This window comes from Pleurodeles waltl, chromosome 3_1, assembly GCF_031143425.1.
Source record: "Pleurodeles waltl isolate 20211129_DDA chromosome 3_1, aPleWal1.hap1.20221129, whole genome shotgun sequence".
NCBI classification, from domain to species: domain Eukaryota; kingdom Metazoa; phylum Chordata; class Amphibia; order Caudata; family Salamandridae; genus Pleurodeles; species Pleurodeles waltl.
The window spans coordinates 1722604077-1722619033 of NC_090440.1; the positions used below are offsets into that span (position 1 = coordinate 1722604077).

The following is a 14957-nucleotide window of genomic DNA, read 5'->3' on the forward strand; positions in this document are numbered from 1 at the left end:
AACCCGCAACTGGGATGAGGATGGTTCTGATGGTGAGAGCCAGGGACTGCCCTTCTAGAGAAATGTGACTGTGTTGGAGTCCTGACCAGATTTTTAATGTAGTATTTATTGTCAGCTCATTTTGGGTTTCAATTTCAAGTCCCATAGTTCCATGCATACATTTTCCCCAGTGTACCACATCTAATAGTGAGTGGTGATGTCTACCCTCACCATTAGATTACCAATTTTGAAGGGGGCCCTGAGAGAGTGTTTTTATGGAACTCAGTACTTGAACTCGGCATGTTTCTAAGCACTCCTGATGTTTGCAGATATAAGAATAAAGAATGGAGATTTTCTAAACTTTCCTCACGGCCTGGGGCAGTAGGTTGCTGTATCTGTGACAGATACTGCTGTTTACAATAGTCGTTCCAGTGCCCAAGATACTATTTTAATCCAATTCAATAACCACCTTACTGTCTGTATGCACTTTATTTCCAGCTACATCACATTGAGCAGCCAAGGCTACCCCAGCAGGTAGGGGGATTGCAACATGCATACAGTATGACACAGGAAACCTCAATGTTCTGTCAAAGTTATAGCTATTGGAGGGACCTAGGGTCTGAGAGGCTTATGGAATAAAACCCCAAAAAGTGCTCAGCTACTCATAGTCATCTCACCCAACAAATAAACATTTTCTGATGGCACCATAGTCATACAGTGTCACTGTATGCAAAAAAGTTTTCTGCAAAGTGATAACAGAAAGTTGGTGTAGCATCAGAAAACACGAAAGATGCCAGTGCAGAGGTGTGATAAATATAAGCTCTTTATTTACAGAAGATTCCATCCAACCATCTAACAGTTCTCCTCACAGCTTCTCCCCCAACATTCCATATGACATCATGACATTCTGTATCACATGTATGACATTCCATTACTCTCAATACACAGCCACCCCACACCTTCTTTCCTTATCAAAACAAAAAATAAATGAATAAAATAAAATAATAATATACAATTGATCAATATCAGACTAAAATCTTATGCCTCCAAACATGTTGTAAACCAAATGAAGGAGAGGAGGAATATACTTTTACATGACTAAAACACTTAAGCACATAAACATGTAGTACACCAAAAGACAAAGTGGAGGAATATCACTTAACATGCAACATCATTTGACATAATCCTTCAAATATTCTGGCATTCGTACTGTTCTGTGAGATTTCCTTGTTATTGCACTCTTCTCAGTTTCTTCTTTTTCCATCACAGGTTTCCTAACATTTGGAATAATTAACTTTGTACAAAACAACTCTGTTGAAGTTCCATATACGATGGTCCTGGGTTTTAACTGCATTCTTAAATGTTTTGATGACCTGCATGGGTTTGGAGAATCCTGCAAAGCTCCGGACTAGCATCAAAATTCTGACGCTAGTCCCCTAACTACTACCATTGTGCACCAAATTTTAAATATGGCGCACACATTGTGTTGTTAGGGTGTGCTAAGGGGTGCAAGAAAAGTGGTGCTACACTGCGTGCAGCACCAATTTTCTTAAATGTGCCCCTAAATCTTCTCCCTCCTCAAAGAAACAAACCTACTGTCTCAAGAGGAGCGTAAGACGGCCATTGCATTTGAGCATAGTGACGCAGTCTGAATGCGAGCTTGCATGGGGAATCTTACCTTTGGCTGGGTGAGCACTGCTTATTAACGCTTCGTGATATGACTGATTGAAAACGTGTGGCAACCACCCAAACCTTTGTTTTCTTTACTGCTTTTCTTTTATCAATACCAGACTAAAATCTTATGCCTCCAAACATGTTGTAAACCAAATGAAGGAGAGGAGGAATATACTTTTACATGACTAAAACACTTAAGCACATAAACATGTAATACACCAAAAGACAAAGTGGAGGAATATCACTTAACATGCAACATCATTTGACATAATCCTTCAAATATTCTGGCATTCGTAATGTTCTGTGAGATTTCCTTGTTATTGCACTCTTCTCAGTTTCTTCTTTTTCCATCACAGGTTTCCTAACATTTGGAATAATTAACTTTGTACAAAACAACTCTGTTGAAGTTCCATATATGATGGTCCTGGGTTTTAACTGCATTCTTAAATGTTTTGATGACCTGCATGGGTTTGGAGAATCCTGCAAAGCTCTGGACTAGAAGCAAAATTCTGACGCTAGTCCCCTAACTACTACCATTGTGCACCAAATTTTAAATATGGTGCACACATTGTGTTGTTACGGTGTGCTAAGGGGTGCAAGAAAAGTGGTGCTACACTGCGTGCAGCACCAATTTTCTTAAATGTGCCCCTAAATCTTCTCCCTCCTCAAAGAAACAAACCTACTGTCTCAAGAGGAGCGTAAGACGGCCATTGCGTTTGAGCATAGTGACGCAGTCTGAGTGCGAGCTTGCATGGGGAATCTTACCTTTGGCTGGGTGAGCACTGCTTAGTAACGCTTCGTGATATGACTGATTGAAAACGTGTGGCACCCACCCAAACCTTTGTTTTCTTTACTGCCTTTCTTTTATCAAAACCTTTTTTCCTGTTTTTAACCTTTTCCTCTTCTCTCTTGGTGAACACCAAAATCCGTACAGGGACTCCACCGCCTCGATCCAAGTAGTTAGTGCACTGGGCAGGTAAAAGTGAGATGGATTTACACGCTGACATGTGCCATGCTCCGATTTATAGGCTTCGTTTGACAGTATAGCAGTTGTCATAATTTATATGATAAAGAGAGAAAGATCTGTAAGAATAACTATTTAGAAAGGGTTCGACACTCTAGCTGATACTCCCCTACAACTTTAACAGAATCATATATATATAGTTTCACATACTAAATATTACATGCACTAAAGAGCCTGCAACGGAGTTCTTGGTTTGTAATATATACTGATTGCAAAGCAAAATAACTAAATATTGGCCGATGCTTTATTTTAAAAAAAAAAGTTTTCTTGGCACTTGATGTAGTGGCCTCGTGGTCGGCTGGACACGGCATAGAATCGCTAAAACATTACTGTTCAATAGGTGAACCTTCTAAACGTCATGGGTGATTGACTGCATGGAGTGTCTATAGCAAATATGTTTGCCCATCCTGCTAAATCTGCTGGACTATGAGGGGGTACTCTTTATCCAAAAGGACCAAGAAATCAGTGGCATGATGCACTAGCCTTCTTGCGCGAGTGAATTCCCTCTCAGGTCAGCCTTAGTTTACATGTGACGGACATTCCTGCAAGTGTGGACGGCGTGTGCGCCATCCACGTACCTTATCTTTCTGGTCTCATTAGAAAGGGGGAAACAGCATTAATGAACTTTAGAGGGGTGGGTCAGTATAAAAAAAGGTGCCACTAGTGGAATGGAAGTTGAATTATTGAAGGGACATGAGACACCTTCTCTCTGTAGTATACATAGAGAATAATATCCGTTTTGGCGGTAATTTCGAAAAGATGGTGAATTGACAGACAGCAGTCTGCCATTACTGAACCAGGCGGAATTTCGAAAACACCACTGGAGCCCTGCACGATTTGCCTGGCCCCAATATGGCCGCGTCTCCGGACATTTCTCCGCCCAGACTCGTGCATAGAGCACAGAAACAACTCTGACATGTTTCTCCGGTGCTACGGATGATTGGAAGTCGGCTTGCCGTGCACGTCTTGCACAGAAGTTGGTTTGCGTACACAGATGGCACCGCCGTTAGCAATCCGTTGTGGGAACGTTGTTACAAGTCCCAGCAAAAGACAAAAAGAGATGTCTTCCTGGCAGGAGAAGCACCCGCAGTCCGCCCGCCGGGAGTGGATACACACACGTGCCGCACTTGAACTATTGGAAAAGAGGCTGCTGTGCTCACTCTGGTAAAACTATGACTTCTTTATCAGGGGCTGTTTTGTCTCCGGTAGCAAATAGGTTGGAACAGAGATTGGCGGGGGTGGCCATCTTTCTGAGGAAAGCTGGTGATAACATGGCGGCCATCTTGGTATGGTCAGAGCGTTTGCTGCAGGCGGCACTGTGCTTCCGCCAGTTGGAGAAACTGAATCTTATTGTGGTGTGATAGAGTTCGTTCAAACTAATTAACCATGATTATTGAAGTACAGTTCGAGATAGGGTTACCATCGGTCATTCATTCACGTTTTAGATACTGCAAAGGCTCGGAAATTCTACTTGCGTAGAACTTTACATAACATGTTTGGTATTTATTTGCAACATGATCTCTCTGTCTACTCTAATTATCGGCCACGGATCTTTAAGGATAAGGTGAAAAATACTGGCATTTGGTGATTTCCCGTGTTTGTTATTGTACTGGGCGTACCAACAGTTTAATACTGGAAAGTGGGAGGTTCTGAAAATATAATGGAACTATACTGATAGATTTTGCGGTAGAGGCAATTTCAGGAGGGAGACAGCTGAAATAAAATCATTTTTGTTTTTCAAAATTAGGATCCCGCCCGCTTCAATTGGGGTCGTTGGCATATGTTAATTTGTGTTTGTATTGTTTCACTGTTTCGTGGCCTCACATTCGTATGATGCCTGGCCAGATTGTTGTGTTACATTTAAGAAAAGGTTAGTCATGACTGGTTTGCAAAACCCTTGGTTGTTTTGAATAAGCAAAATGCTTCTGTAGATTGCACATGATACTCTCCTGCTCAAAAACTCAGTATCCTTCTCTTAAAAAAAGTTCATTTTTTTAATCATCTTTTCTCATAAAATTTACTTTTTTTTTAAACTAAGTATTACTTGTATAACATCCTTGTTCATACACACGTATGCTTTATTCATAGCTTGTAGGAATGGATTTAGCTGTCTGCTATGTTAAATGGTTTGTAAGGTCCACCCAGGAGGGAGGCTAGTACATCAGTTTGCAAACAGAGAATTTTTGAAAGGAACTTATTTAGATCACTGAACAGTGAATGGTACAACCATTTGCATAGTTGTTTGTGGAAGTAAAACAACCCGCCAAGCAGCCCACCGAAGTCTAATGTAAAATAGCGAAAATCTAACAAGCAGCCAAAATATTATAGGTGCAAATTCGCAAAACAGTGGACTAGTACTTTACTGCCTGAGCTGTTGGAACATACAATACTTAATTCACTGAAGTTTCACATTCCTCTTCTACATTTTCTATAATAAAGCAAGCAAAGTATAGAACACATGATGCTACACAAATCTCTAGATAGCATCAAACAAGTTTTTACCTAGCTCTTCTCTTGGGAAGACATTTAAGACTTGATACAGTAAGGTACCATAGAAAGGTGATCTGTAGTTCTCACCTGTCTATGCCAACTTCAGAACAAGGCTACTCCTAATTGAACAGCTAGGCAAATGCACAGTGTACAATATCAGAATTCAAGATGGCAGTATATTTAAAATGCATGTTAATATGCAATGACGTAAGACTTTGAAAGTGCTTTAAGTCGGTAGACCATTTCAGCTGGGTCTCCAAACCCATTTTCGGTATTTCTTCATAAGAATACTATTGTTGTGCTTACCTTTCCCTCCTGACGTTGTGTGATAGGCATGGTGGAAGTGTTGCTTTATGCCTAAAGCTTTGCAGATTTCCCTAGCTACAGATAAAATGAAGAGTGTTCCACGATCACTCTAAAGGAGACCTAGAATATGAGTAGTGGAATGAAGTCTCTGAGTAAACGCTTCACCACGTTTATAGAATCTGCTCGTAAATATGGACATGCCTCTATCCACCCTGTAACAAACATGTAAGAATACAAAACACATTTTGTCATTCGTATAAATTCCATCTGCAGATGGGCAAAGGAGCCCCTAAGGGGATGAAAGTGCGGCATAGATGGACTTGATTCCCTTTCCAGTGTGCGGCACAAATCATACTATTCCTTCCTACATGGACACCTTCATGATAGAACAGTAGGAGAATGAGATGCCAAAAATGTTGGTACGACCACTTATCCTGAACTATCCCTCCATTCTCCTTCTGGGTCTCTTGTACAAGTTAGGTTTGTCCAGTATTATTTTCCGCTAGTAGGGTCACATCCTTCAAAAAGGGAACAGAAACACATATGTTTGCAGAGCATTCATAACCGCTTTGGTAACTAAAAATCAAGGAGCTTCTTTAGCAGTAGAGTCATCAAGGGAATTTCCCTGTGAAACTTGGTCATGAGAAGGTTGGTAGGCAGCACATTTGACAACCACAATGTTGACCAACAGAAGCAACTTGTTCAGCAGGTTCCTTATATACCGTCCATTTTTAATTGGGGTGCCTGCAGATGTCAGGAGACCCATCTACATCGAGAGAAGCCCAAAGTAATGCAAGATACCAAAGAGATACTGAGCTTGTGAATACAATTAAAGTCTTTCCTCAGCAAGAATAAAAGCTCTGGTAAGGGAAACATGCTCAACCGCCTGAGCAAGGCAGATCTTACATTGGATAAACAGGTGCTCTTCCTAACTTTATATATAGCGCATGAAACAAATCCAGCTACAAGTGCGTCTTCATTACTTCTAAGATATGATCCTTCCACAAATCCCTACTTAATTCACAATTAGGTTTTAAAGCATCTGTGGGGTTAGTGTGGGGCTTTGTGACATATTCAGTTACCAAATGATAGTCCTGAACCTCTCCCTCCTCAGTGGTAGGCATTAGAGATGTGGTGTATAGGGCAGGGCAGAGAATCAGGATGATATGGGCGACAGAAAACAATAGGAGTTTGTATTGCACAACCTGGCAGTGGAAAGGTGTTTGCCTAGGTGGTGTTTTCAGGATTTCATTGGAATTCAGGCTGTGGATAAAGTTGAACGGAGCAAAATCCATAGATATCGTCAAAGAGATGGTCTATACGAGCGCTATGTGGGGGTTTAATTTTTTAGTTTTCAAATGGACAGAGACAGCTTCCACACTTCCTCAGAGATGCCCTGAAGAAAGTGTTGAGAAATGCAGACATTTTGTAAATGCTATCACTGCAACAGTTGTATTGGCACTGAGACAATGGTGTGAGGGACCACTGCATCCTAATTAAGGAAATATTACTAGAAAAAAGGTGGGTTGGGAGGAATTTTCCTTGTTAACATTAGGGCCCAAGCCCCCCTTTCTGCACCTGGAACAGGCCCCAAGCAACTAGGAATTATGGCCTAGTAGTGTGGGCAAAGGAGTAGGTATTATTGGTGCTGTGGCACTGAGGCCCAGGTGTGTGAGGGCCCAACTAAACCCATATTATGTCTGTTTTTAGATTAATTCCTTGCTTGTATTAGGGCTCTGTGCACCTTTGCTATGCCTGTGTTTCTTTGGGGATTGAGAAGGCAGAAAGGAGGATGGTTGGCATAACAAGGGGCGGAGGACTGTCTGTTTCACAAGGCATTGGCTGTCATTAGTGAGACAGTTGCAGTGGCACTGGGGCCCAGGGCTGTGACAGGCTCTTTGCATCACAATTATGATTGCCTTCCTTTACAATCGAGGCATGGTGAATAGCATTAGGGCTGAAGACACCCTTGCTGCAAAGAGATGGGCAACACATGAGAGCCTGCAACTCTGGCTGCAGCTTTCATTAGCGCAGATGTTACAGTTGTAGTAAGGCCCACAAGTGTAAGGGGTTCACAAGGCCCCAAATAAGGGGAGTTGTGTTTTTGTGTGTTTCAGGTTTTTTATTGTATTTTCTCATGTATAAGTGTTAAAATGATTGTGGCTTATGGGATACTGAAAAAGTACCCCTGAAATGATCCTATACTCCCTGACCTCATGCTCAGCCTGCCCCTCCATAAAGATTTGGAGGGGGAGCCCTGACTTCAAAACATTTTGGGTGGGGGCCGCTTAGAGTAAAGAAGTTTGAAGACTTCTGGTCTAAAGTAACAGAAGCAAAAATATCATCAGCATATTGGACCAGAGAAGAGTTTTCAGGAAAGACCAAGGTGTCCAAATGTTTCTTTAAAGCTTGGAGGACTCTGTAAAGGCTTGAGGGTGCTTCCTCCATGCCAGTTGTCCTCCGCAGAATGAGAATACAAAAATAAACTCTCCTTTCATGAACGGGTATATAGAAGAGGGCGGAATACAAATGGACCACAGTAAACCATTGGGCACTTGCAGCAATACAAAGAAGGATGATAATGGGGTTGTGGACCCCAGGGGAGCTTGGGCTAACAACATTATCGATAACAAATGTAGTGATATCAGTCTCTCCTTCCATTTTTAAGGGCAGAATAGGAATATTCCATCTGCTGACAAACTGTAGCAAAATGTCCTGTCTGATTAGGTCCACGATGACTGGTCGAATTCCAGCTTCCTTGTGGGCTTGAGAAGGTATTGTGAAATACAGGTATATTTTTCATAGGCTGTAACTTTATTTCTACAGGAACAATAGAAAAGATGTAACCTACATCATTTGCCCTGTAGGCCATAAAGTTGAGGGCACTTGTACAAGTATTTCAGCAGTTGAAATGCACTCCCCAGAAGATTATGCACAACAGGAAGTCAATGATTTCATAGACCGATTCAAGCAGAGATCTGAAGAAACATTACTTACATTGATGGTGTGATTATTTGACACAGGAGCCTCTGGAGTAATGTTAGATATAGGAGACACTCCTAAGGTTTGTACTCTTAGCACTGACCCCATAATACAGGAGTAGTTTAGGGGTTATCAGGGTAACCAACAGATCATCCTACTGCAGCTAACAGTCGTGGGGTGTAACCATAAGTATCCTACAGAATTAGACTGGCCACAAAATGACAAGCCTTGATACACTTTGAGATGCAATGCAGAGAATTAAGGAGGAGGGAATTAAAACTGCTATTTTCCTGGGTAATGCTCACCATCTGTTATACATTCAGCTCTCTGTGTCATTGCGAAATAAGATTATTCGCCTTGCTCCTCCAGCTTACAAGCAGGTAATAATGAATCTCCTAATTAATCAGACAGGGCAGGCAATGAAAGATGTACTGGAGGCAGTTCGCGAGTTAGGAGAGCTTGGAGACTGGTTAAAACCTGAGAGAGCCTCAAGGTCTGAGGGTTGTACAGATAATAGATTATCTAGGAGAGACATGTTTATGGCATTACTGAAGGATGGTGTCAACAAGGAGCAGATTGATGGGATAGATACCAAAGGTTTGTGGGAGATGTACCGTAAGTGAGGGCTGAACAGAAAGGAGGGCAGCAGGCAAGTGAATAAACAGGATAATAAACAAGTGAATCGGGGCCAGCCACAGATGCAGGAGGTGAAAAAGGAGACAGAGAAAGATGTTTCTTTGCAAGGGAAAGAGGAAGAAGAGTTGGACAGCGATTGGTCAACTGCTGACAACAGGGAGGGAGAGGAATGTACTCACAGATATGAGAGCATATATCCAGACCTGACTTATGCAAAAATGTACACGTTTAAATCAGATCAGGAAACCGGCCAAGCTCTGGTACAGGGATGGGCTCATAAAGATAACAGGTCCCATGTTGATTTAGAAATTCACTGGAAGCATAAAAATGTTCAACTGGTCCGGGCTTTAGTTGGCACCAGAGTGGAGGCATCCTTAATTTATGGAAATCCCAACAAGTTTACAGGTCAGTACTACACCATCACAGGGTTGGGTGGAAAGCAAACCCTGCAGTGCAGACTACTGTTCAAATGAAAATAGGGAGAACGCCAAAAAGAGAATATACAGTTTTTATTGTACCCTTTCTAAAGTATATACTTTGTATTGATATTCTGAAGGGGATGACTTTGTATTTGAATGATGGTTGTTATCAGTTTGGATCAAAGTGATACATTTCAGTTGCAGCAGTGAGGGTAGGTTCATCTGAAGATAGCCCCATTGAAGGTGCCCCCAGCAACCAAGGTGGTTCGTTTGAAGCAATACCGAATTCTGGGAGGGCATGAGGAAATACGTGAGACTATACAGGAGTTGATGGAGGCAGGTGTGGTGGCACCAGTCACCAATGAATAGAACAATCCTCTGTGGCCTGTGCGCAGACCAGATGGGCGCTATAGAATGGCTATTAATTAGCGCAAATTGAACAAATATATGCCCCCTTTGACTGCTACAGTCCTTGACACTATCACTTTGATTGAGAGAATACAAAGCCATAAATGGACCTGGTATGCGACCATTGATATTGCAAATGCTTTCTTTTCTATACCATCCACCCTGAGAGTCAGGAGCTGTTTACTTGCTCGTGGAACGACAGACAATTCTGAATGCTAAGACTCCCCCAAGGGTATGTACATAGCCCTCCCATCTGTCACTGGCTGGTGGCAGAACACCTGGATGAAGTATCTGTCATGCAATTGTCTTATTACATTGATGATGTGATGATTCAGGCAGAGACACAAGAACAGGTGAAGACTCAGTTGGACAGGGTTGTGGAACTCGTGCAGAGCAAAGAGTGAATGATTAATGCCACTGGGTTTGTGGACCAAAAAGCTACCAGATGCTGGAGAGTGATATACTCCCTTTGAGAAACAGATACTTGCATGCTACTGGGCTCTAGTGGATACTGAGCAACTGACCATAGGTCATAATGTGATTCTGAGACCTGAGATTCCAATAATGCAGTTTGTGACGAGCTCACCTAAAACTCACTGAATAGGACATGCACAAGAGGCCAGTATAATTCGGTGGAAGCAGGTACACCAACCATGCATGAACAGGTGGCACAGGCCCCCCTGCAGGATGATGAGAGGGTGCAGGAGGTACCAGAGATAAGAGTCACCAATGAGGTGGGGTGAGCCATTTAAATCCGTGTCCCCTGAGGATAGGAAGCATGCATAGTTTACTGATGGTTCAGCCAAATATGTGGGGGCCAAATACATTGGAATGCAGTGTCATAAAACCCAGTCAGCAAGAAGTTGCTATCCACTACAGGAGAAGGGAAGAGTAGTCAATATGCAGAATTGTATGCTGTATATCAGGCCCTGAAACAAGAATTGCCTGGGACCTATCACACTTACACTGATTCTTGGTCTACTGCCAATGGGTTAGCCACCTGGCTTCCCACATGGCTTGCATATAACTGGCAAATACATTCTAAGGAGGTGTGGTAAAAAGAATTATGGCAAGAAATTTGGGAAATGCCAGACCAAAGTACCGTTACTATGTATCATGTAGATGCCCACTGTTAGAAATGGGGTCCTTGGTTGACAGTCAGGTTGCCCCCTGTTCAAGCAAAGATCCTCACTCTAGTCAGGGTAAAAGAGAATCACCCTCAGCTAACCCCTGCTTACCCCCTTGGTAGCTTGGCAGAGCAGTAGGCTTAACCTCAGAGTGCTAGGCGTAAAGTATTTGTACCAACACACACAGTAACATAATGAAAACACTAAAAAATGACACCACACAGGTTTAGAAAAATAGGAAATATTTATCTAAACAAAACAAGACCAAAACGATAAAAATCCACCATACACAAGTCAAGTTATTAATTAAAAATCAAAAAGAGTCTTTAAGTAGTTTTAAAATCACACTAGCGCTGCTAGAGTGAAAATGTACCTGGTGTGCGTCAAAAATAACCCCGCACGGGCGGGCGTGCGTCGAAAATAACTCCGCACGGCGGTACTCGAGTTAAAAATCCAGCCGCACAATGAGTCGAAGGTCCAGCCGCGCAGGTTGCGATCTCCCAGCCTCCGTCAGCGATGCTGCGCGTCGTTTCTCCTGCTCCGTGCGTCGATTCTTCGGTCGCGTTTCCTGCGAGCGTCGTTTCTCAGCTGCGGAGCGGGCGGCGCGTCGTTTTTCAGCCGCAGATCGGATTCGCGTCGATCTTTTCCCCGCAAGGCGCTCTGTGCGTGGATTTTCTTGTCTTTAGGCTGCCAGCTTCTCCTTTCAGGGTCCCAGGAACTGGATGGGCACCACAGGGCAGAGTAGGAGTCTAAAGACAAGAAAATCCACACACAGAGCGCCTTGCGGGGAAAAGATCGACGCGAATCCGATCTGAGGCTGAAAAACGACGCGCCGCCCGCTCCGCAGCTGAGAAACGACGCTCGCAGGAAACGCGACCGAAGAATCGACGCACGGAGCAGGAGAAACGACGCGCAGCATCGCTGACGGAGGCTGGGAGATCGCAACCTGCGCGGCTTGACCTTCGACTCATTGTGCGGCTCGATTTTTGACTCGAGTACCGCCGTGCGGAGTTATTTTCGATGCACGCCCGCCCGTGCGGGGTTATTTTTGACGCACACCAGGTACATTTTCACTCTAGCAGCGCTAGTGTGTTTTTAAAACTACTTAAAGACTCTTTTTGATTTTTAATTAATAACTTGACTTGTGTATGGTGGATTTTTGTCTTTGGTCTTGTTTTGTTTAGATAAATATTTCCTATTTTTCTAAACCTGTGTGGTGTCATTTTGTAGTGTTTTCATTAGGTTACTGTGTGTGTTGGTACAAATACTTTACGCCTAGCACTCTGAGGTTAAGCCTACTGCTCTGCCAAGCTACCAAGGGGGTAAGCAGGGGTTAGCTGAGGGTGATTCTCTTTTACCCTGACTAGAGTGAGGGTCTTTGCTTGAACAGGGGGCAACCTGACTGTCAACCAAGGACCCCATTTCTAACATTGGTGATCAGCGGTCGGGATTTGGACTTGTATTTGTGCTTGACATACAGTAATTAAGTGTACACTACTGTTTGAGTTCAGACCACTACGTGACCACATACTACTAGTCTTGTGATTTTTGTTTTTTCTATTTGGACTGTTTTTGCTCTGCATTCAGTTTCTTTTTTTCGCTGATCCGGTGATTGACTTTTCTGGAACTTCATTTGAGAACTTGCTTTTCTGCATTTGGAACTTTGCACTCTTTTAACCTTTTATCATGTCTCTACTTGGAGATGCACCAGTTGAAGCTGTTTTTGACCTGAAGCAATTGGATAGTTATAACAAGGCTCAGCTAAAGCAGTTTTGTAAAAATTTTGGTTGTCCCATTAAGAGCTCTTCCAAGAAGGATGAGCTGAAAAAGGCGCTGAGGGCCTGGGTGACAACCAGAAGCACTGGAGGGCACACTGAGGAGGATGAGGAGAGAGAGCAATCAGTACAGAATGGTATATTGGGGGGGCCTGTTATTCCCAGGGAAGGAGTCTCTAGGGCAAGTAGCAGTGTATCCTCCAAGGGTCTGACACCTGAAGAGTTACAGGACAGACAGGCAGAGAGGGAGTACCAATTGGAGTTGAAAAAGCTCAGTCTAGAGATGGAACAGAGAAAGCTGGCCATTGAGGAAAGGAAGTTAGCCATGGCTCATGAGCTCAGTTTAAAAGAGATAGATCAGAGGAGTCAGTCCAGTAGAGATGGTGGGAGCAATCCTACAGTGCAGCCTGAGAGAAGGGTACACATCCCAAAAGACCTTGTGAGGGATTATAAGAGGGATGATGATATCTGCTTGTGGTTCAAGGGTTATGAGTCAGCTCTCCACATGAACCTGGTCCCTGAAGCTCATTGGGGGGCAGCCCTGTGGAAGCATTTTGAGGCAGAGGGGAGGGACACACTGACAGCCTTAGGGGATGCTCAGGATCTCACCTACCCTGTCATGAAGGAGGCCTTACTTACCAGGTATGGTCTCACCCCTGAGCAGTACAAGGAGAAGTTTAGATCCTACAAGAGAAAGGAATCCCAAACATGGTTGGAATGTGTTGATTCTTTTTGCAGGTCACTGGATGGTTGGGTGAAGGGCAGTAAGGTAAACACGTATGAGGGGCTTTACAATTTAATTGCTTGGGAGCACTTGTACAGTTTATGTTTTCCAGAGCTGCGCCAGCACCTCATTGACAGCAAGCTGACTGACCCCAGGAAGCTTGCACAGGAAGCGGACCGCTGGGAGAGCACCAGGGTCCAAAAGAGGTATGGGGGAGACCACGCCAAGGGTGGGCAGGGTCCCTCTCAGAAGAAAGGGGGGGGTAAGGGCAAACAGGGGGAGTTCTCTAAAGGGCCCCAAACTGATTCCCAGGGTAAGGATTCCCAACCCCCCAGTGAAAAGAAGCCATGGTTGTCCAAAGGGAAGCCAGTGGCAGGTGGTCCCCCACGTAAGTGCTATGCATGTGACCAGGTGGGTCATGTGAGGGGGGACCCCAAATGCCCCAGAAGTACACCGGCACCCACTGGTGCACCGTCCCAGGGTTTGGCCAGTGTAGCGCTTGGGGAGGAGTTAGTTTCAGGTGGGTGGGAACCAGCAGAAATGACCCTTGTCTCACTAGGGGACAGTGAGATGGTCCAGAGAAACCTAGTGCCTGATAACACTAAGAAGTACAGGCAATGGGTGACCATCAATGGACAGAGGGTAGAGGCTCTGAGAGACACAGGAGCCAGTGTGACTACAGTGAGGAGTCACCTGGTGTCTGAAGAGCAGATTGATCCCCGGCTACTTCACCAAGTAGTTGCGGTAGACAACTCTGAGCGCCTCTGTAGAGTGGCGCAGGTTCCCATTGAATGGGGGGGGGGTCTCAGGTTCCTGGAAAGTAGCTGTGAGTCCAACCATGCCTGTTGATTGTTTGCTAGGTAACGACCTGGAGGATTCCCCTTGGAAGGAGGTGGAACACAGGTCTCACTTGGAGATGTTGGGTCTGCCTGGGTGGGTATGCGTATCCACCCGGTCTATGGCAGCCAATCAGGGTAGTCAAGAGCCCCTGGAGCCTGAAACAGTGGCCCAGGGGACCGCCAAGAAGAGGAAGGGCAGGGGGCGCGGGAAACCAGCCCCAGAAGTTCCCACGGTCCGGGAGGAGGCAGAGCCTGAGGGTGATGCCCCGGAGCCTACAGGGGAACAGGTGGCTGAACTGGGGGAGGTCCCTTAGCTGTCACAGTGGCAGCAGGAAGGGGGACCCACCAGGGAAGCATTCTGCACAGCGCAGAAGGAGTGCCCTACTCTTGAGGGGCTGCGGCAGCAGGATGCAGCCCAGGCGGCTGGTGAGGCGCCAGGTACTCGCCTGATTTACTGGGAGGATGGCCTCCTGTATAGTGAGCCTAAGGTTCCTGAGCCTGGGTCAGCTCGTATGCTGGTGGTACCCCAGTGCTTCAGGGCCTTCCTACTGGGTTTGGCTCATGATGTGCCTTT

General features: G+C 44.5%; 1 protein-coding gene across 1 annotated transcript in view; it reads left to right on the forward strand.

The window, feature by feature from the left end:
• The first annotated feature begins 3548 nt into the window (after nt 1–3548).
• BARD1 (BRCA1 associated RING domain 1) overlaps nt 3549–14957 on the forward strand; it is a 454311-nt gene continuing 442902 nt past the window's right edge. The window contains exon 1 of the mRNA XM_069225636.1: nt 3549–3841. Within this exon, the coding sequence (XP_069081737.1) occupies nt 3672–3841 (170 nt within the window). The 5' untranslated portion in view covers nt 3549–3671. The remainder of the gene's footprint in view (nt 3842–14957) is intronic.